The following is a 20,708-nucleotide window of genomic DNA, read 5'->3' as shown; positions in this document are numbered from 1 at the left end:
CACAGTCTTTGAGTATTACTTCACACAGTGGGAGACGGAGCATCTCTAAAGGCATACAAACGCCTACTCCTCTCACAACATAAATTGTTAGTGATTTGGCCGAAACCCCCGTACAGTTACTGGCCAGAGGCCGACAATGCTGCAGCTTTTCTTTACAGGTTTCCCCACACATATATAAAGAAGTGGATACAGTACATGAGAATCAGCAGTCAAAACAGGAGCACGGATCGGTCACGAGGGCCCAGCAGTAAAGAATGATGTACTATTGGAGAAGGGAAGGTTGCTGGCTTGCCTGAGCTAAATAAATAATCTCTGGGCTGCAGAATTGCAGGAGTGTGGGAGGAGGTCTGCAGGGAGCATGGAAACAGTGATTAGTAAAAGCGGATCCACTTATAGAAAATCCACCTTCATTATTTTTCCAGACTTCTGTGATAACTGATCCACGTGCTATTGCGCTCCCCTGTTACCACACCTTTCTAATAACATTATATAATAGTCGACATCGCACGTGACAGCGCGCCATTATGCTGATGGATTAGCATCTTCTAAAGGGTGCATACTGGCTTAACAGAGATGAATACTTTGAATACAAAACACGGCTCATAAAATATGCATATTTTATAAGGCTTTTCTTATTCTCTCCATGTACAGTTTGAGCTCACGTTTCACCGAACAAGTGCAGAGCATGAAAACTAATCATTCCTCATCACTGAATTCACAGTTTGGACTGGTTTTATGAAGCTGTCTCTTGAAAGTGATTCAATGCTAAATACTTGAAACATGAGGACTAGTGAGATGAGCAGGAGTGCTTTTTGTAAATCTTGTTTTAGCTCCATTTTAGATACTTAGAGCAGGTCAGTGGCGGATCTTCCTACAGGCAGGCGCTCACCTAGAGTGCCACCTGGGGGTGCCCCAAAATCCCTCCTCCTCCTTTACCTATAACTCCCTGCCAGCAGTAATTTGTTACATTACTCATTCTATTACTTTTCCCTTAGACCCCATAAAATTGGTAATTGTGTATCTCCTCAAACTTCAGATGTGTGCCTCTGTGTGAATGTCAGGGTCATAGCTATTAAGTGTAGCTAAGGCTAAATAGCTTTTTGTTAACCTAGGGGTTTTCAGTTGCCTGTGACCGGAATTTTCTTAAAGATCTGCCCGAAAGACTGAAAATCACTCATGGAGCAACGCTTCATCCACCACATATCCAACCACAAGCTACATCACTTCTTTGTAGCCCGCAGCTGTCCACGATTAAAATCCAGTTTTGGTTGTTATGCCAGTGTAAGGCTACAGCCGACCTTTGGGGCTGTGGACGGCTCACCTTTGGTGGGGTGTATTTCCTGGTGCTTCACGTTAATGTGTTGTCGGTCGTAGTAGCAGAAGTTTTTCAGACTGGAGGTTTAAGGATGCGTTTTTTGCAGTGAAAAGAGTTTTAGTCAGACTACCGGCAGCAACGTTGTTCTTTTCATCTTCATCAAAATCAAAGTGATGGGAATATTTCCAGCGGCTAAGGTAAGTGTTTCGACTAGCTTGCTGCTTTGTGATGTGCCTCCGCAGCACAATGATTACTAAAATGAGTCCACTGATAAATATATTTATCAGTGAGTGACTATCACAGTCAGAACATGCTAGAATGTTGATGGGTATGATGGAGTAGAGTGTATGTGGAGAGCATTAGAGTTAGAGAAAATGAAAAGAAAAATCCGGGGTGCAGTTCAAAAATAAAAAAAGAATACTAAATTTGCAAATACTGTATTCCTTTTTTATTCATTTATTGTTATCATTTGTTAAAGAAGTTGTTTATTTACGTTGATTTCTCCTTAGTTATTGCCTCTTATTGCTTATAATAAGATTGTAAGAGGGGGGATACGTTTGCCAGGGCAACCTGATCTCACTCCGAAGTTGTCAAAATGTGACTCTTGGGCAGTGACTTGCAGCATCAAACACCGACGAACAAAGCTGTCCTTTTACAGCAGCATCAGAAGGAAACACGGCGGGACAAGAATAAAAGTTAAGGCAACGAATGTCCAAGTGGGGCAAGTCCAACAAACACCAACTTGCACCTGGGAGAGCAGTGTTTGTGTCCTGTAAGATTGTAAAGCCAAACCCTGGTCTTTTTTGCCTAAACCCAACCAGGTGCTTTTGTTGTTGGAGGAAACAAAAAAGTGAGTTGACCTTGTTGTAATGACTTGGACATTTATTTTGAAAGATACTGTATGTAGACGGTAAATTTCCTGTGAAAACGGAAGTGTATTTTGAAAGAACACAATGCATGTAACAGGCATAAGTTGACAAGGCGCCCCAGAACGTCAACAGCTAACGCACCCACCTTTCACATCATATCTGGGCGTGGAAAGTCCATGACCAAACATTGATTCGTGACGAGGTTGGAGTGAGAATGTGTTGGCCAGTGCGCTGACGCATGCAGCAATGCAATTTATTTATAGACAATATAAGGCTTTAGGGGCCGACTAAATGAATTCCGACATGACATCAGCGGTGTTATTCAAAATCAGAAAAACAAAACAACTCTGTGTCACTCCGTCCTCATGCTCATGTATAAAAACACACGCAGAGCTCTGTTAATTGGAGAGCCTGCTGACTCTTTAATAGGCCACTGAATAAAAGGGGCTGTGGGGGCATCTTTACTTAAGCCAGGGCAACGACCTGTCGCATTAAGTCACCAGTCAGCCAAAGTCCTGGCTGAACTGAAAAGACCTCCATTTCTCCAGCTGTGCAGCAGTAAGCACACATGCCCCATTTTTTTCGCTGAATCTTAGTTAGTAGTATCACCCTCACCGGAACTCATCTCTCCCTCTTGCTCTCCACCTTCTCACATGCACACCACTGTTACATCACTCTGCACAAGTCCTGTAACCTGTTCATATAGCAGCAGGGAGGCAGGAGGAAGGCAGGGGAGCTTTAATGAGCAGCCTTTGTAAGAGAAGGGCTCTTTCCAATAACCTGCTGTTCACATCCAAATGACCAATTATAGTGCACTGGACTGTTCTTACATTCCCCTACACAAAGAGGGCCAGGCTGGTCATATTAAAAGTAGACACGATGTCATTTTCTTTTGACTGCAGGCTGAATTGTATGTTGCGGAATTGTGCCTGTAATGATTTTATACACATGTCCAGGAGGTATTCTCTCTAAAAGGTCACCCAGAGCTATATATGGCGCGCTGGTTCCTACTGGGACATTATGTGAAGCTGTTTCCAATGAGGCCAGCACCAGAAACTAATCAATACAATTCCCATCAACTCTGAGGGCGAGGGGAGGAATTCTCCAAGGTGCTGAAAAGTGTCCCTGAGCTCATCCGGGGGACGAAACAACGGGACACACCCGCCGGAGCCCATTGGTACGACGTCACGCGCAGAAACTACCCGAGCGAGTAAGGTAAATGAATTACAGATGAGAGGAGGAGGAGGAGGAGAGATAGAAAGCTGAGGATGCAGGTTTTGGTCCACAACACACAACCTCGCCACTCGCAGCACACAGCAGGAGCGGCTACACCTCGGTGAAACACAACTTCCAGTGGTCTCATCAGCTGACGACGAGGAGATGCGTCCGCAAAAGCTTTGATTCGACTCCCCCCCCTCCTTTTTTTTGCATCCTCCTCCTCCTGCTCCTCATCCTCCTCTTCCTCCTCCTCCCATCTTTAGCGAGGAGCATCCCGCACACTGATTTCACTCGGGCAGGCAGACAGGCGGATTGACACAAGACAGACACGATGCGTGGATCTCCCCGACATGGGACAGCCGTGGGATTTATAGTGCTGCTGAACGCGCTGCAGCTCGCGACGCAGGCTGCAGAAGGAGTCTTAACGGACCATCTTTTGGTTCAGTTGCACGAGGACGCACAGGATGGGGCGCACCAACTTGCAACACAACATGGGTACCAGAGTGCCCGAAAGGTAAGGATGCTCGGGGTGGAGGGATGCTCGGGTGAAATTGTCACGCATTGCTGCCACTAAACCCTTTTTTTACCTCTTGAGAAAAAAACTTTAATGAATTATTTATTACTGCAAATCAAAAAATAATCAGATTACCTGCTAAACCATAAACATATTTGGCAATACAGTCAAGCACACTGTAGTCAGCAACAAAAGCAGTCCAGTGGGGAACATACTGAGAGGTTTCCCGTGGGTTTATTTTGGTTTGACTTCATTGCACTTTTGCTTAATTTGATGACGTCATTGCTAGTCAAATGCAGGCCCTGGATAGGAGGTTGCCCACTGGCCTGTGGCCCAGGGGACACACAGCTACCAAGGCCTAATTCAGTTATGTTTCCAAGCACATTCAGTGTCCCATAAAGCAAAATATGCTTTGAATATTGCTCCCAAAACATGAAATTGAGATGTAATCTGATTAAATTCCATTAATAAATAAGGAGAATCTAGTTTATTTACATTAAATTACTTTAAGTTCTTGCTTCCTTAAAGGGGTCATCCATTTTTACGTGATATAATGCAACATTTACAAAACAAAAACAATCCTTTCTCCATATCTCGCACACATGCACATGCAGGTATTCAGATTACACATCGTGACACACATGGCCTTCCCTGCAGACATTCTACTCACCTGTGTCTCATTAGATAGCTTGACAAATGCAGCGCGCATCACAATATGTCAAAAGACGCATAACAAGGTGTTTATGGCAGACCAATAGCAATAATACCCTGACAGTGTGTGTGCCTTGTCACATGTCAAAATAAATGTGTGGGTGAAATTGGCCGGAGCCTTAGCCAGTGAAGCGTAGCGGTGAACAGAGGGGTGTCTGTGCTGCTCTGAATGGGGGATTTTCTTTCTTTCTTTTTTTACCTCCACAATAATAAAAAAAAAAAAACCTTGTTTCAGTCTGTAACTCATCACAGTGTGATATCTGTGTGGAGGTTGTGCAGCATCACCAGTCCTGTTTGCCAGTTCCCTTTCCTTGTAGGCACTAGATCACCCCCCCCACCCCATCTACTGCCTCCCAGGTTATGTAATCTGCAGCTATATTTGTCTTAATGGGATATGCATCATTAAACAATGTCTGTGTCGTTGGAATTATCTTCTATTGTTGCTTAATTAACTAGACCGGGACACAAACCCGAGATACACATACAAATGTGAGCACATAGAGAGATAAAAGAGAGAGGGAGAGATCTGCCATCAGCAAACACTCAGAAAACCTTAATTACTAAAAGAGCATTCAGTGGATGTGCAGTATTTGCTTTTTGTTATTTGCATCACGGCCATTCATCTGTTCTTTGGGCAACAATGGTAGAATTAAAGAGCAGCGGAAGATAAGAATAATCCTCATCCTTCCATGAGAATTTCATTTTCACATTAGATCTGACAGGCGCATCTGAAAGCATTTATTTTGAGGATTGACCCGAACCCTGGCTGTTACTAAAGCATAAGGGGGTCTTTAATCTGTGCACAGCGCTGGAGGGAAAGCTCTGGATGATGCATCTCATTTCCCTGCCCTTGTGATTTATTATGGTTGATTCCAGTACTGTTCTCCAGTGCCTTAAAATAGACCCGAGGTGAAAGCCAGGGAATCAGTGCTCTTGTTCCCACCTGGAGGATGACCTGCTCTCCTTCACCTTCATTTGTAATCCACTGTATGCATTTGCAATTCTCACTTTCTGACTACTGCCTGTTTATTCTCATCTCTGCCTTTCCCCCCCTTTTTTTTTCTTTCTACCCAGCTTCCCTTTGGAGAGGGGCTCTTTCACTTCTATCCTCAGGACACTTCAAAGAGGCGGAGCAAACGCAGTGCCCGCAGCAGACAGCGGCTCCAAAAAGACCGCAGGGTAAGCAGACACACACGGAGAGAAGCACACTGTGTGTTTACTGTACGCATGTGCCTAGGAGAGCATGGCTTCCCATTCACTTTGCATTACAATGGTTGTTTTGAGGCTCGTGTCCATGTGGAATACAACAGTGCAAAATCAGGGCTTTAGCAGCACAGCAAGAACGCTGGATGCACCTAGCTTGCAAAACACCTCATATTTATTATTACAGCCTCTGATATGCATCAACACAAAAGGTACAGGGCAAACAGGATATCAAAAAACCACCAGATAAATACAGAAGTTAGTGTAATAAGCAGCCACCATCATGAGGATAGACATATGGCCAGGAAATTGAAATAAGAACATATTCTGAAGGCGATATAATTAAAATTCAAAAGCAGGGAGAGACTGTAGTGTACAAATCATCGATTTGTCACACTGATATTGATGCACTTTAATGAAATTCTGAGTGCAGAGCGTGAGCTATGTATTTTCAGTATTTTGAAAATGTTATGGTGTGCAGATGATGATGATGTCAGGAGCGCTGGTCCCCAGTCAGTGGCTTATGAGTGTAGCTTTCATTGTCAAGTCGAAGCCAAGTGTCGACTGGTGTTGCAAATTAGTGTTTCCCTACAAATACTAAACACACTACGTCTGGTTCTTGTACACAGGCCTAAATGTACAGCTATAATGCTACTGTAATGTCCATATCCAATAGCCTACAAGCACCTGTAACAGAACTATAACACTGAGAGATGTCACCAGGAAGTCATTTGCCCCGTCCTCACAACATTGATAAAAGGACTATGGTTAACAAAATTATCGATACCTATTATTTATTTGATATTATATTTATTTATGTGATTATATATTTGATGGTATTGAAATTAAGCTATTAATAGATAAATAACAGCTTGACAGTCAGATTTTCAACCCAGAGCTGCACAGATGAAACAGCGTAGCATTTTCCGGACCAGCTCTGTGTGCAGGTTGTTAATAAAAATGAAATTATCCTGTTTCATGTGCTTCCTGAGTTTGTTTTCATTTTGCCAAGGTCCAGAGTATCGTTTTTTTAAATTATGGTACTGTGACCATGGATGAATTAGTAAAAGGGACTACATTGGCTCGGGCCCAGGTGCCTAAAGTGTCAGGGGCCCCCTGGCCTTCACTTGCTAAATGTCAAATGAGCACGTACTGATCAGGACGAGGCTCAAAATGACCCCAAAGAGACCAAAAAAAAGGACAAAAAGAGGCACAAAATTACTCCAAAGAGACACAAAACAACCAAGGAGAGACACAAAATGACCACAGAGACAGAGAGAAAAGACACAAATTTACTTCAGTTAGGCACAAAACAATCATAAGGAGGCACAAAATGACCACAAAGAGACACAAAACCACAAATAGATGCATAACGACAGCAAAGAGATGCAAAACCACCCCAAAGTCTGCGTCTTGCTCCCATGTAGGAGAGTTGATTGGGTCCTTTGCATATCTGTGTCCAGGGGCTTAAACAGGCTGTTTTCATCAACCAGCTGAACAACTAACATAAATTAATTGGAACTTCATTCTGAAAAAACAAAAAAGCTCTAATTATAAATATACTTAAGTGGATTTTAATGAGTTGTTGTTGTTGTTGTTGTTGTTGTGTGGAAAACAAGGACACAAGATTGCAAACTAAAGTGTAGACACACTGTCACACTGTTATAAGCTGTGAGATCCTCAGTGCTTTCTGACTTTCTTTCTCGTCTCATAAAAATGAAGCGACTGCGCTTTTGCCATCAGGGCGACTCAAAACCCTGTGGAATGCCACTAATTCAATATCCAGCTCTAAGTCACTTACTAAAATTCCCTCTTTATGGACGTGCCTTTTGGTGGCAGTTTTGGATTTTTATTCAAAGTATTGCTTTGAATTTGTTTCCTAGGTCATTTTTGTGTTGTACAATTTGCGTTTATGTACCTTCCTGTGAAGCGTTTTGATAAGATGCATCAAGGAAGTTGCATTTGTAAATGATAAAGTGTGGTAAAATTATATAAATAGAAGTGATATTCGAGTATACTAATATGCTATTCCAATATGAAATCAGATCTATATTTCAAGCCCAATGGCATTTGAATTGTAAGATGTAATAATGTGTTTAATTTTGGATGTGGATCACACTTCCCCAGAGCTTGAGGAGGTGTCCCAGGCATAGATTTCAGAGGGGAAGCAGGGCACATGTCCCTTTAAATAGCAGCGGAAGACTTTTATTTTGACAAAATGTAAGACATTTCCACCATAAATTCGTGCAGAAAAAGATGCAGAAAAACCCACCAGAATGCAGGACACTGTGGGAAATACAGGAAGTGTTTGGTGCTCAAAATGTCTTCCCATGTGTATCATATGTGTCAATCCCAATGTTAAAACCAAATCTGTGCCCTTGTGAAATGTTGTCCGCTAGTTGTTTTTTCCTTCTCACATGAAAAAACCTTATGATATTTCACTTACAATAATAAGGCAAGGGAAAACAGCAGATTATCATTTTAAAAAGCTCACTGACTCATCGATAAATTGACAAATAATTCGGCTCTCCTTCGTAATATAAACCCCAAAGTCCTGCAGAGTCTTCCAAGCTCTTCTCCGTAAATAAAACAGTTTGGCTACACGCTGAGCTCTGTGTGTTTAGCTCCGTCCACCGTCGGAGGCGGTGAAAGTGGAGGTCCTGCTGCAGACAATCAACTAACCTCTCTAATTGCGGTTGTGAGAGGCGCTAATGAAAATAAATGCGAGCCACTCCACCGAGCTAATACAGCTAATGGAAGTGAGACAGCACGGACATGGGCAGGTCTGCGTTCCAGATGCTGGGTTTTTAATCAGATGCTTGACATGCTCATATGCGACACTGCAGTTATTGATTTCTGTGCATCCCTGGGATGGATGAGGTCAGCTGCTCTGATTTAATGTTGCCTGTTTATCATTGTGAAGTGTCTTCCTCCCGCGTTGCGAGGCGGTACAGCGGACATATCTCAGTTTTACACCTGTCAAAAAGACAGGGAGTAGGTGTTGCGTCTGAAAAGTTATGCATGCATATATGCAGAAAAACCCTAAAGGTGAAGAAGAGTGTGAACTTTTAAAGTCTCTTAGTTTTATTTTATTTAAAGGAGTCATTCCACACTTACTTAACATACTTTAAACATGACTAATTGAGCAGCAGCGCCAGTTGTAGTGTAGTGTGTGTTGGATGGATTTCCTACTGTCCCAGGAGGCCTGTTCTTTGTTGGACTCTATTAGTGAAGCATGTTGACCCACTTCTGACTCACCCACTAGCTCTTCCTTGTATTCCTCTGCATCTTTCTTTATGGTGCCTCGTCCTCTCCTGTCCTTTACATCTCATGTCCCACACTGATTCCAAATGAGATGTGTATTCATCCACACACCGGTGCCTTCACCCTGTCCATCCATCCATGCATCCTTCCTCCCATATATGTATTTTATTTTACATACATTTAAAATCCATTTACCAGGAAGTACGTTTGACATAAATAAAGGTGGAAAAATAGAATAAATCTTTGTGAATGAGCAGCATCCCCTGACCCTGAAAGACACATGGCTGGGAAAGCCTGGAGGGAAATGAGGACAGGGAGAAAGGAGAGAGGCGGCACGGCTCTTTGATTCGAAGGGAACTGGAGCGTTGTGAGTTGCGAGCAGGCAGTGGGCAAAGGCGGAGAGTGATGGTGGTGCATGGGCACTGTTTGATGTTGTGAGTGGGCAGCATGACATGCTGTCTCAAGGGAAATACCAGCTCTTCTGCCAAGTGATGGAATAAATTGATGATGGATGGAGAGAAGGGAGGGGAGCGGGGGGTAATGTAGAGAGTGCTGGTAGTTTCCCTCTGAATGTGAATGAAATTATGTGATGGCTAATGTAACACGAGGCCAATTCAGAAAAAAAAAAAAACATGGAAATTATTTTCACCATTTAAAAATCCTCCAAGACAGTGATTTAATTTTTTATTTTTTATTGTCAGAGCTGACTTGTCATTCTAAAGGACTCACTGTCGTGTTGATTTACAGTGTGTGTGCCTCGTGATTGCTTAGAGTATGCCATAAAAGAAAGATCTGGATGAATAGGCTTTGGCCGTTTTAAAAGGCCATCTTAAGTGCTGCTCTGCTCTCTTATCTGTGGAGGTAAACACACAGAACAATGCCTGTTTCTCTCAGTCACACTAGAGTGAATTTGCTAAGGGTAAGCACAAGAGGAACATTTAGCCGCGGGGACCTGTTTTCAAAATGTGGCTTCGACGATGTGGAACAGACATACTGTTTTTTTATTATTAGCATCACCTTTTTAGGTATGAAAGCAGAATCAAAAAGATATTTAAGGTGTAGATGTATTTGTAGTTTTTTATGCAAAGAAAGTCCAGTTGCTAGTCTTAACAGTACACATACACGCATAAACAGATGGAAAAAGGACCTAAACCATCAAATGAAATCACTGTCCTTGAGACCCTGGTGAAAAGCAGATTGCTGGTAATATATTTCAAACTGAGAGCCTCACCTCAGGCTTGGTTTAGGTATTGCCAGACTCCAATTGATTAAACGACTCGTGCTTCCTTTACCTCTCCTCAACCTCTTCAGATTTTCCAAATGTGCGAAGATGCCTGCCTGATGAAGCCTCACAGGAAATTGGACTTCAAATTAGAATAGCTGAGTTGATATGGCCTCCGTTGATTGGCGACATCTTCACACAACATTGCCTCCTACAAGTTTATATACAACTAATCTGAAACACCAAAGATGTTTTGAGGGAAATTACATTTCTGTTAATATAATGAGAAAATGTAGCAAATAACCTCGTCTGGCTGCAAGAATGTTGAGACTGGAAACGTATTTCAGTTGTTTTCCGCCAAAATAGGTAATGTTGCCATAAAGCATCCACTCATAGTGACCACAGCATTATTTTTTTATTACCTTTTCTATTAAGATTCAACCCAAATCAGGAAGTGCTTTAGTCCAGCCAATCTAACTCAAAAATGGGCCCAACCTAGGAGAAATTGCAATGGTGTTTTATAGTTTTTATTGTTCCTAACATCCTCTTCCATCATATGTTAAAAGTATACCTACATGGATTCAGTGAAACTTTATTTTTTCAAGGTCAAAAGCAATGTTACAGTTATGTGGTCTGGGTGAAATCATGTTAATATTGGATGGTCTATGTGTCAATATCCAACATTTTAAAGAGCATATTCTGGTGTATTGTACCTGTATTTGAAGTGCTACTACCCAACAACCAATTTTTTTGCCAAATTTTCCACAGACAGTTTATGCCACACTTCTTTTATGGGTGTATCTGCATCTAAACTGGATATGAATTATTCTGTATATATTTCATATCTATAACGTCATCATTTGTTGTATGTTTGAGAGTTATCTAGAGGATTGTAGTGCAGAGAGGTGAAGGGTTGGGTTGAGCTGACTGGTTCGATTAGCAACTATTCAACTCTACTCTATTCCATTCAACTATGCTATTAGCATTTTTACTCTTATTGCCGCTGTCTTCTTTTTGTCATTCACTTAAAACAGAAATTTAAATTAAAAATATTGCTAAAGTAATATGAAATGCTGTGCCTCATGGTGATGTACCAGAAAAAGACACCCTGTATATGTCTTAGATGGGATAGGAAACGCATACAGTGCAATAGTGGAAATGTCTATTTCAGTCAGGAGAGACAGAAGAGTGAAGTAAGATAATATTTAATACAGAATATGAGTGTACAGATTAACAGGTGATTTGTGCAGATTAAGATTCAACAGAAGTCTTTGGTGCTTGGACACCAGAGGGAGATATTCTGTGATTGAGGGACATCTGAGCAGCAGCAGGATAAATCCCCCCATGGAGTCCAGACACTGGTGGTGGTGGCTAATGACTCTGAGGCTGATGGCTGATGAGGCTGATGAATCCGTAAAGACTAGGTGGTGATGGGGAGGTGGAGGGCGTGCACGACAACAGCAAGAAAGAACTACGGCAGAAAAAGAACCATATTAAAAATGAGGAGCAGTAAGATGAAAGGCTGACAGAGAAGGTGTGTTGCTGGTTGATTGTGAGTCAGCTGATGACTCGATTGACCTACCCAGACAATGACACCTAGAGATTGTGAGAGAGCATAGGTGCAAGGAGTGAATGGCAGGGTGAGAAAGAAACTTAGAGCCCGAGCATGAAAAGTATCGTCTTCCTGACTGAACTTTCGCAAGAGCTTCATTTGTTAAGGTTGAAAACATTATGGGAATCAGTGGTGATCGTCTTTTATTGGTCCAGTCCGTGAGCCCAGGTCAGAATTTTCAGTACTTGGCACCAACCAAGGTGGTAAATACTAGTTTAGTAAAAACTCTGTTTCTATAGATGATATTTCAACATAACCCTTCCCAATTGGCAGCTTGTTCCAACTTTGGTCTCATTAAAGGTCTCAGTCTGGGTAGTCTGAGTGGGTGGAAGTTTGCTGCAAAGATCAACCTCTCATTGGGCGGAATGAGCCACCCGCTGAAAGTCCTGCCCTACCACCTCCGGTTGCAGTTTTCAACACGTCCTTTACTAACTTTTGTGGTGTTTGATCTTGTGGGGATGTAGCCATTTTTCTGCCATGGTTTGCGTCCTGTAGGCGATACTTTTGTGGGCGTGTTACACCAAAACCTATTTCCCCCGGCAATATTTTTGCAAGCGCACCGTTGCTGTGGCACCTCCAAGAACAATTGTGATTGGTTGAAAGAAGTACAAGCACCCGGGGCGTTTTTTTTTTCTCCGATCTTAAAGTGAGAGTCGGCGCAGCCAGACCTTTCTTTTCTTGAGAAAGGTCTGGTGAGCGAGACTACAGTCTGGGTGCCGATATGCATCATGGTTCTCATGGACAAACAAATCTGTATGTGCAGAAAATGTAATGATAATATGCTTTATAACCTAATTTTACTGACTTTTCTGACTGTCTGGATTCAAAAAAGGTAATTTTGGGGTATGGGTACCCCCTAATTGGACATACACATTTAGGACAGATCATATCTGATGGTTATATGTGAAAGAACATCCTAAAAAACTAATGTTCAGACATAAATTATATGAAAATACCATGTTCAGAAGCAGGGATATGCACTTCTTTGTATGATGCTGTGACATAATGGCCCCAAATTTCGAGCACTGGATTTGTCTTGTCTCCACAAAAACCTTGAATGATTACGAATGCAATTTTCCCTGAGTCAAACCACAGAGTGACTGGACTACTTTTGTCGCCTGAACCTAAGACAGCCCGTCATCTTCCCCAGCCACGTCCTTCCAAAGCCTGCGTAGTACATGAATGTAGTGTTTCATCACCTGAGAGAAATGTTGTCTCTGAACATAATTCAGGCAGCGATTACGATGTCACAACAACACATCTAAGAAAGCAGTGTAGTAACATATGAATGTAATTCCTAGGGGACAGGGTTGCTTGACACCTACTACCAGAGATGAAGGCAGGGGAAGTGTTGAGAGTGTGATGTTGGTTTGATTTCTAAACGTAGCACAGATGAAAATACAACATTGTCAAAGACACCCAATCATTTTGATGACAGCCGCCAGCTAATCAAGAACCTAAATTCCAAGACATTTATCCCCATCATTTACGTCCTCTCTCCTATGTTATCTTCTGCTGCTTGATAAATGGTATTGTGGCAGCTTTCAGTGAACATTTGTAATCCAAAACACAGCTGTTCACCCGCCTGTAAGTGTCTTTGATGATTCAAAGAAACACAAGCGTATTTGTGAGTGTAATTGCTGTGGCTTTTTGTTGAGAGGAGGAGAAAAAAAAGAAAAAGAAACTCCGTCTCTTGTGTGGCAGGTGAGTTTGGAAGCCTTGGCTCCAGCTGCAGCCGCTCTGATTAGGAGGAAAAGAATAGTCCTTTTGATTTACATGATGTTCTGCCTTCATGCTACAGGAGAGCACAGCTGGGTCTGCTGATTTCCTGCGCGCAGAGCAGCACACGCCTACATCTCAACCCGTCATAAGAAATCCTATTTCTAGTTTGTGTTCCTGCACAGGCAGTGCCGTGCACTTCTATCCCATCTTGCTCTTTGCGTGACCCTTTTAGAACAGGTTTCGTGAGATCATTTGATGCCTTTCAACTGACCCTGACCAGGCATTTCTTTTGCTTGCAGGTGAAAAATGTCTATGACCAAGAGGGTTTTAGTCGTCAGAAGCGAGGCTACAGGAATATCAATGATATTGAAGTCAACATGAGTGACCCTCTATTCACCAAACAGTGGTATCTGGTGAGTAATCAGCCAAGCAGCTGTCTGCATGCCGCCTGACCTTCAGCACCAACCCACATTCTTCCACCTTAATTACTCAGAGGCCAGGCATATTCCCCGCTACTCTCTGAATCAACGTTGTTATTCATTCTTTAATTAGCCTTGCCAATACTGTCCATGCCATCTCATGCCACCTAGTTTCTTCCCCTCTTGTTTACCCTCACCGTGACTTTTAAGCTCAGCGTCACTCATTTGGCGTGTTGTGTCGGTGACATTTACTTCTCCTTCTTCTCACCTTCACTCTTCCGCCCCCAAGCACTCCTTACATCCTCCCCTTCCCACACACACACACACACACACACACACACACACACACACACACACACACACACACACACACACACACACACACATCCTCCACGTTGACTAATTTTCTAATGGCGGCTCACCTGGGTGCCATGAGTCATGGATGTTCTCCATATTGTCTGAGTGATTAGATAAACACAGGCCAGGCAGACGGGACCCCTGGGCTGGATCTTAATGTGGCTGAAGCTTGGCAACTGGGCTACACAGGCAAAGGAGTTACCATCGCAATCATGGACGACGGTGGGTGTAAAGTGCTGCTGGTTCTTACCCTTGAGCGCTGTCTGAAAACACTCAATTATACCTGCATATATTCATCATGCTGATTTAATTAATTACTTTGTTCACATCTGTTTAATTAGCAACACAATGAGTGGTAACAAAAGGTTGCTTTCTAGAATACGTAGATAATTTGGCATGTAGAATATTTATTTTCCGTTTAAGCTGATTCAAAACATAAAATTATGATGTAATACAACACATAAACCAAATTTTCCAGAAGCTTCACTGTGCAATGAAGAGCCTAAAATATAGTGGATTTTTCTCAACTCTAAAAGAAGCATTTAAAGGTCCAGTGTGTAGGATTTAGGGGGATATCTTGGCAGAAATGGAGTATAATATAATAAGTTTGTTTTCTTAAGTGTATAATCACCTTAGAATAAGAATTATGGTGTTTCAGCTACCTTAGAATGAGCCGTTTATATCTACATAGGGAGCAGTTCCTCATCCATGGTGTCCACCATGTTTTTACAGCAGCCAGAATGGACAAACCAAACACTGGCTCTACACAGGGTCATTTGCATTCACGCACTGGCCACGGTAGTTAGCAGCCCCTCTGTGAGGAGCCGAACAGCATCAGAAAAACATAGATTTTTAACTTGAAACTGTTTTATTCAGTGTTTTCACTGGTTTAAATCACCTGATCCATTTGTCTTGGAGAAGAACAGACCTCTGCAGGTAATTCGGCTCCTGGTAAAAACCTCCTGAACATTTGAATCTTAAGTTATCACAGGAAAAAGCTGAGCACACATTAGCAGGCGCTGGGCTAGCAGCCCATTTGTGACGTGCTGAACAGCGCTGTAGAAACACTAATTTGTAATGTACAAGAGCTTTATCCAGTGCTTTTACACGTTTTAATCACCTGAGGCCTGTACTATGAAGCCAGTTCAACTTACCCAGGATATCTTTCTGTTATCTGGTTTGACTAACCCTAACATTGGCCGTCTGGAAAGCTGGTTATCGCTTAGTTCAGTCAACTCTGAAGGCGGGGTGTTAATTACGAGTGACATAATCAGAACCATGAATTAAGTCAGCTACCTCATATGATATGACATGAAATGGTACCGAAAGGGTCTGCGACTGCGAGACAGTAAAATCAAAGACACGGGATGTAAATGCTACTCTATAATGTTATAATGAAAAATGTAAAAACTCACCGTTCACTGTTGGCTGAGTCTTATATTACATGTAGGTATCACTGGGCTGTAGGTGACATTAGTATAGAGTATTTTTTGCTATGTAGTTGGAAGATGATGAAACTACTCTGAATAGCTATGTCACATGAAACACTTTAAAGTGACGCCCGACTGTGTTTGCTACCAAAGGGTGGAAAAGTAGTTAATAACTGATGGGGTTTATCTGACTGAAATGTGGCATTTATAATAATGGGAGCCAATTAACAGTGTGTGGATTGTTTTTGTAATAAAATATTATCTCAACACACAGGTGTCTCATGCTATTTTGAGCTGCTGTGATGATATCAGGCTGTAAAATAGCAACACTGTCACTGCAGACTACAATAAACTTTGCATAAATTAAAAAGCAGCTAAAATCATGTGTTTAGTGTTGTAAAGGATCTCTGTGTTTGTTAGAAGCTCTGTTCGGACACCATGGAAATAGAGACCCGAAAAAGTGAAATTATTCTGCTGACCTATGACAATATATAGTATAGGCTCCTCTTTTTTACCTGAGACTCCAGACTTCTGTCTTTGGATACTTTTTCTTCAGTGATCTAAATGGTCAGACATCAGTGTGTTGACAGGCTGTGATACTCTGAAGTTATCTGGCTCCGCAGCAGGTTAGCTATTCAGCATAAGTTACCATGGTGATTTATCCCGGTAAAAAGAGAACCAGCTTTGTAATACTGAAAACCCAGAGTTAACCCTGAAGTTACCTCGCTAACTTCAAATCCTGCTTTGTAGTACAGGCCTCTGGACATTTGTTTTGGAGAGGAGGAGACCTCTGCGGATAATATGGCTCCTGGTAAAAACCTCCTGAATAATGGAGTGAATTCTAACCAGGAGAAATTTCAGCTGGTCGTAATCTGCATTCTTCACCACTAGATCCTCCTAAATCTTACACACTGCTCCCTCAAGTGCCACAGTACTTTAAGAAGCTAATGTGTTGAAGTGAAGTCAAGCATTAGCATGTAGCTAATGCTACTGTCACAACCTCAAAAATTAACATCACCAAATATGGAGTTAATAAAATACTTTTTGTCTGCATGCTTTGTCAGCTTTTATTCTGAAGAACTGGTGTTACTGTATTACTGTATGTGAATTGTTACTACAAGGCCTTTCCCTCCTTCCTGTCTTCTGTCTCCTGTCTAGAGGTCATGCTATGCTCTGTGAAGCACTCCCTCTCAAGCGTAATTACATCACTGATTAATGTCAAAATTACATTTCAGGCATCGACTATCTACATCCAGACCTGGCATCGAATTATGTGAGTACCTCACTGTTATTGAATTTCATACTTTCCTTCATTTCTTTGAAGTGCTGTTAATAAGTGAAGCAGGGGTTCAGGTGCTGGATTTCATGGGCTGCAGTGTGGTGTGCCAGTGGCAGTGACAGGTGCTTTCCAAGTTGCCTTCATGGCTGCCGAGTCTCCTTGTATTCCTGGAGGACGCAGAGACAGGCAGACGGCCAGCCAAGCTGTTTAATGTTAATGCACACTGCACTGTGGCAGGCACAATGGCAGGCCGATCTGTCACAAGCAGAGATAATGCCAGGGTAGTTGGCGCTGCATAATGTGATGCTCTATCTCCAGAATACTGATAAAACCTTAAAGGACAAGAGGGATTGCTAAATGGAACAAGGAAATGCAGAAGGCTTAGTTTGATTTGACTATAAAATTTGCAGTTTTGCTGTCGTCTTGAATCCAGGATGCTCATATGCAAACCTCCCAGAGATACTGGTGTTGTGAAAGAGTGAGTCATGGTGCTCTCTTGGCCTCAGAACACCCCCTTTTGACAGTTATGTTCACGCTTTTTTTTTTTTTAGCAAGAATCTTGTCGGAAATCCCAGGGGTCTGTGTCCTCATCTCACCTATTTGTTAGTATAATATCGAAAAGAGGAACCAAACATTACACTGTGCAGGGTGCTCTCTGTTTTGCTTTCTCGCCTCAGCTTGTGCACAACGAGCAATCTTTCCAAATGTGGCTTGCATTTTTTTTCTCCGATGTGCATGTCTCTGTAGTCTCACCGCCACGTTTGCCTGCCTTCGCATGTTTCTTGCCTGTGAACAGACATGAGCCTCGGCCCAAAAATAACACTCAGCCTCAGCTGGGGTGATGCAGGAGCACGCTCTGCTGGATTGATGGATCATGCTGTGCATAGATCTATGGTGTGTTTGTGTGAGTGTATGAGAGAAACACTGTGTATGTGATACTGTTTTGTTACCGTCGTCATGGTGTTTCTCAGACCTACAAAGACCTCCTACTATCAGCAGGCTAACAACATGAAAATAGAGGAAAATGTCATGTTGGGTTCGTCCGGTGTTTGAGTTCGATTTTTGAGTTGATTGTGTGGTTGTGGATCTTTGTTTGTATTTGCAACGGCATTCTTGTTTTTAAGATTTCTCATTTGGTGTGATGATCATACTGTAACAGATGTACTTTGATACGGTGAGTCAATGGTGTGCATCCTGAGATAAGAAATTTCTAACTTGGTAGTTCAATTTCATGGCACATTTACCTGCATATGCCAGTAGTTACAGAGCTCTAAATGCTTTTTGCATACATAAACACATCAATAGTATAATACAAGTGATATTATAGCAGATATATGTTGTTGTTTATTCCCTGTCTTTAACAGTTTTTGATATCAGATAGCAGTAGTGGTGAAAATCAACTGGGAAACTGGTTTGATTTCTTTACAATACAATCATTATGGTGAGTTTGATCTAATTCCTGCAACAGAGCTACGAGTGTACAGTTACTCTCTTTATCTCCAAGCTTGCCAACACCTGATCAATAATGGTATTGTGTTTGGCTACTACAATGTTGGGAGGATTTCTAAGTAACAGCAGCATGTCTCATAAAGAACCGTGAGAAAAGATCGGAGGTGTGACGTTTATTTTAATCGATTTTTACCTCCCTTCGGTCGAACGTGTTGCTGCAAGTCTTAATACACCCCGGGAAGTTACCATGACAACATGTTGTGATGTCACATAACCACAAAGTTGATCTTATATGTTGCTTTTGTTTGAATTTGTATGCAAGAGGGAGTAAAAGACACAAAAGGCAAAAGTATCTATAACATTACATGATTTCATGAGATGTATAGTGCTAGGTGATTGTCATGGAAATGGCTTATGATGATGTTCACGACCGATTTTTCAGGACTAGATAGATGGACAGTGTCCATCTTCGACCTTGTGAGACAGCTTCATTCATCTTTGACTCCTAAGCATCTTGCAAAGGACTTTAAGGCAAGGTCACATTATACAGCGGTCCTGCACTCACCCTCCTAGATTATAGATTAGGTTATCAGCACCAAATGGACTTTAGAAATCAGCCATGGTAACATGATAAATGGCCCAAAGAGGAACACATGAGGGTGTTTTGTTTGTGTTTACTCCCCTTCTTATCGACATCTAGTAATAAGTCAGGCATAAAGCACATCCAAAACGACATGACACGCTCCACTCAGGGTTTGAATAGTTGTCTTTTAGCGGTGGAAGAAATACTCACCCCTAAATTCGAAATGCTAAGTTAAAACACAGAAATATTATAAATCAAAAGGTACTTATTCTGCAGAAAAAATGGCTCCTGTGAATGATGTAGTATTATATATGACATTTAAATACACTGAAGTGTAAGAGCGAGTTGTAAGAGCCACTTTATATGCAGTAAGGCAGTTTATTCCAGTAGTTCCCAACCTTTGGATTTGATCTGTTGAGTTGAGCATTATTCATGGGAAACATGGAGGAAATGTAGGAAAAAAATTAAATTCTGCTTATCCTGGAGGTGGCAGGAGGGCTGGAGCCTATCCCAGCTGACATCTGGTGAGAGGCAGGGTACACCCTGGACAGGTCACCAGACTATCACAGTGTTGATGCATAGAGACAGACAACCATTCACACTCATTCTTGTCCCAAACTTCAAACTATAACAGCAACAAGCCCCTAACATACATTGGATGGCTTTTTTCGTCAGTGTCTGATGCCGCAAAGTGCCGGATTTCGACAACTTCGGAGTGAGACATTCACACCTTCAGCCAATTTAGAGTGACCAATCAACCTAGCCCGCTTATCTTTGGACTGTGGGAGGAAGCCGGAGAACCTGGATAACACCCAAGCTGACAGAGCATGCAAGCACTGCGCAGAAGGGCTCCCCCACCCCGGGTTTGAACCAGGAACCCTCTTGCTCACTGCACCACTGTGCCTCCGGAAATTTGTATTAACTTTTATTTAATTTTTATGTGAAATTCTTCATACATTTTCCTGTTTCCCTGTAGTACGAGCAACAGTCCAAGAGCAGCCAAAACCCCGCCAGATGATGTGAATAATGTCAGCTGGCAGAGTCACAAGTCAGATGGGTTTGGAACCGCTGGTATAACCTTTAAAATCTGAAAATTATTCAGTAACTGCTCTTGATGTAGTGGAGTAAATAGTACAGTATTTTCCTCTGAGATATAGTGGATTAGATGTGGAAAATGACAGACACTTTTTTTAGCCTAGCATAGAAAGTTTTGCTTAAGTTACTGTCTATTAATTCCAATCCAAAAACTTTTTATTTGACTTCATCTGAGTCTATAAAGACGAGGCATACTGGCCTCCTCTATAGCAGCTATGAGTCACTGCTCTCCTACCTTTCGCTCCGAGGACGGTGAACATACGAGGGTTGCCGGGGAAAGGTGACGTGGCTGAGACCGGGTACAATCCATTATTTTGACCCCGGTTGCTCACAGGACACCAGAGGAAGAACAGAGTCTGATTGATAGCAGACGATATGAGCTTGAGAAGCACAGCAAGTGATTCATGGACATGCCCCCTGTGTCATTTATTACCGGGCCTCAGCAC

At 42.2% G+C, this 20,708-nt stretch overlaps 1 protein-coding gene across 1 annotated transcript in view; it reads left to right on the top strand.

The window, feature by feature from the left end:
- The first annotated feature begins 3,414 nt into the window (after nucleotides 1-3,414).
- pcsk2 (proprotein convertase subtilisin/kexin type 2) overlaps nucleotides 3,415-20,708 on the top strand; it is a 42,794-nt gene continuing 25,500 nt past the window's right edge. Inside the window, exons 1-5 of the mRNA XM_049599814.1 lie at nucleotides 3,415-3,916; nucleotides 5,702-5,806; nucleotides 13,950-14,063; nucleotides 14,540-14,648; nucleotides 17,092-17,129. Of these exons, the coding sequence (XP_049455771.1) occupies nucleotides 3,734-3,916; nucleotides 5,702-5,806; nucleotides 13,950-14,063; nucleotides 14,540-14,648; nucleotides 17,092-17,129 (549 nt within the window). The 5' untranslated portion in view covers nucleotides 3,415-3,733. The remainder of the gene's footprint in view (nucleotides 3,917-5,701; nucleotides 5,807-13,949; nucleotides 14,064-14,539; nucleotides 14,649-17,091; nucleotides 17,130-20,708) is intronic.

Source organism: Epinephelus fuscoguttatus, linkage group LG16 (assembly GCF_011397635.1).
Source record: "Epinephelus fuscoguttatus linkage group LG16, E.fuscoguttatus.final_Chr_v1".
NCBI classification, from domain to species: domain Eukaryota; kingdom Metazoa; phylum Chordata; class Actinopteri; order Perciformes; family Serranidae; genus Epinephelus; species Epinephelus fuscoguttatus.
This window is presented reverse-complemented; position numbering and strand designations above follow the sequence as displayed.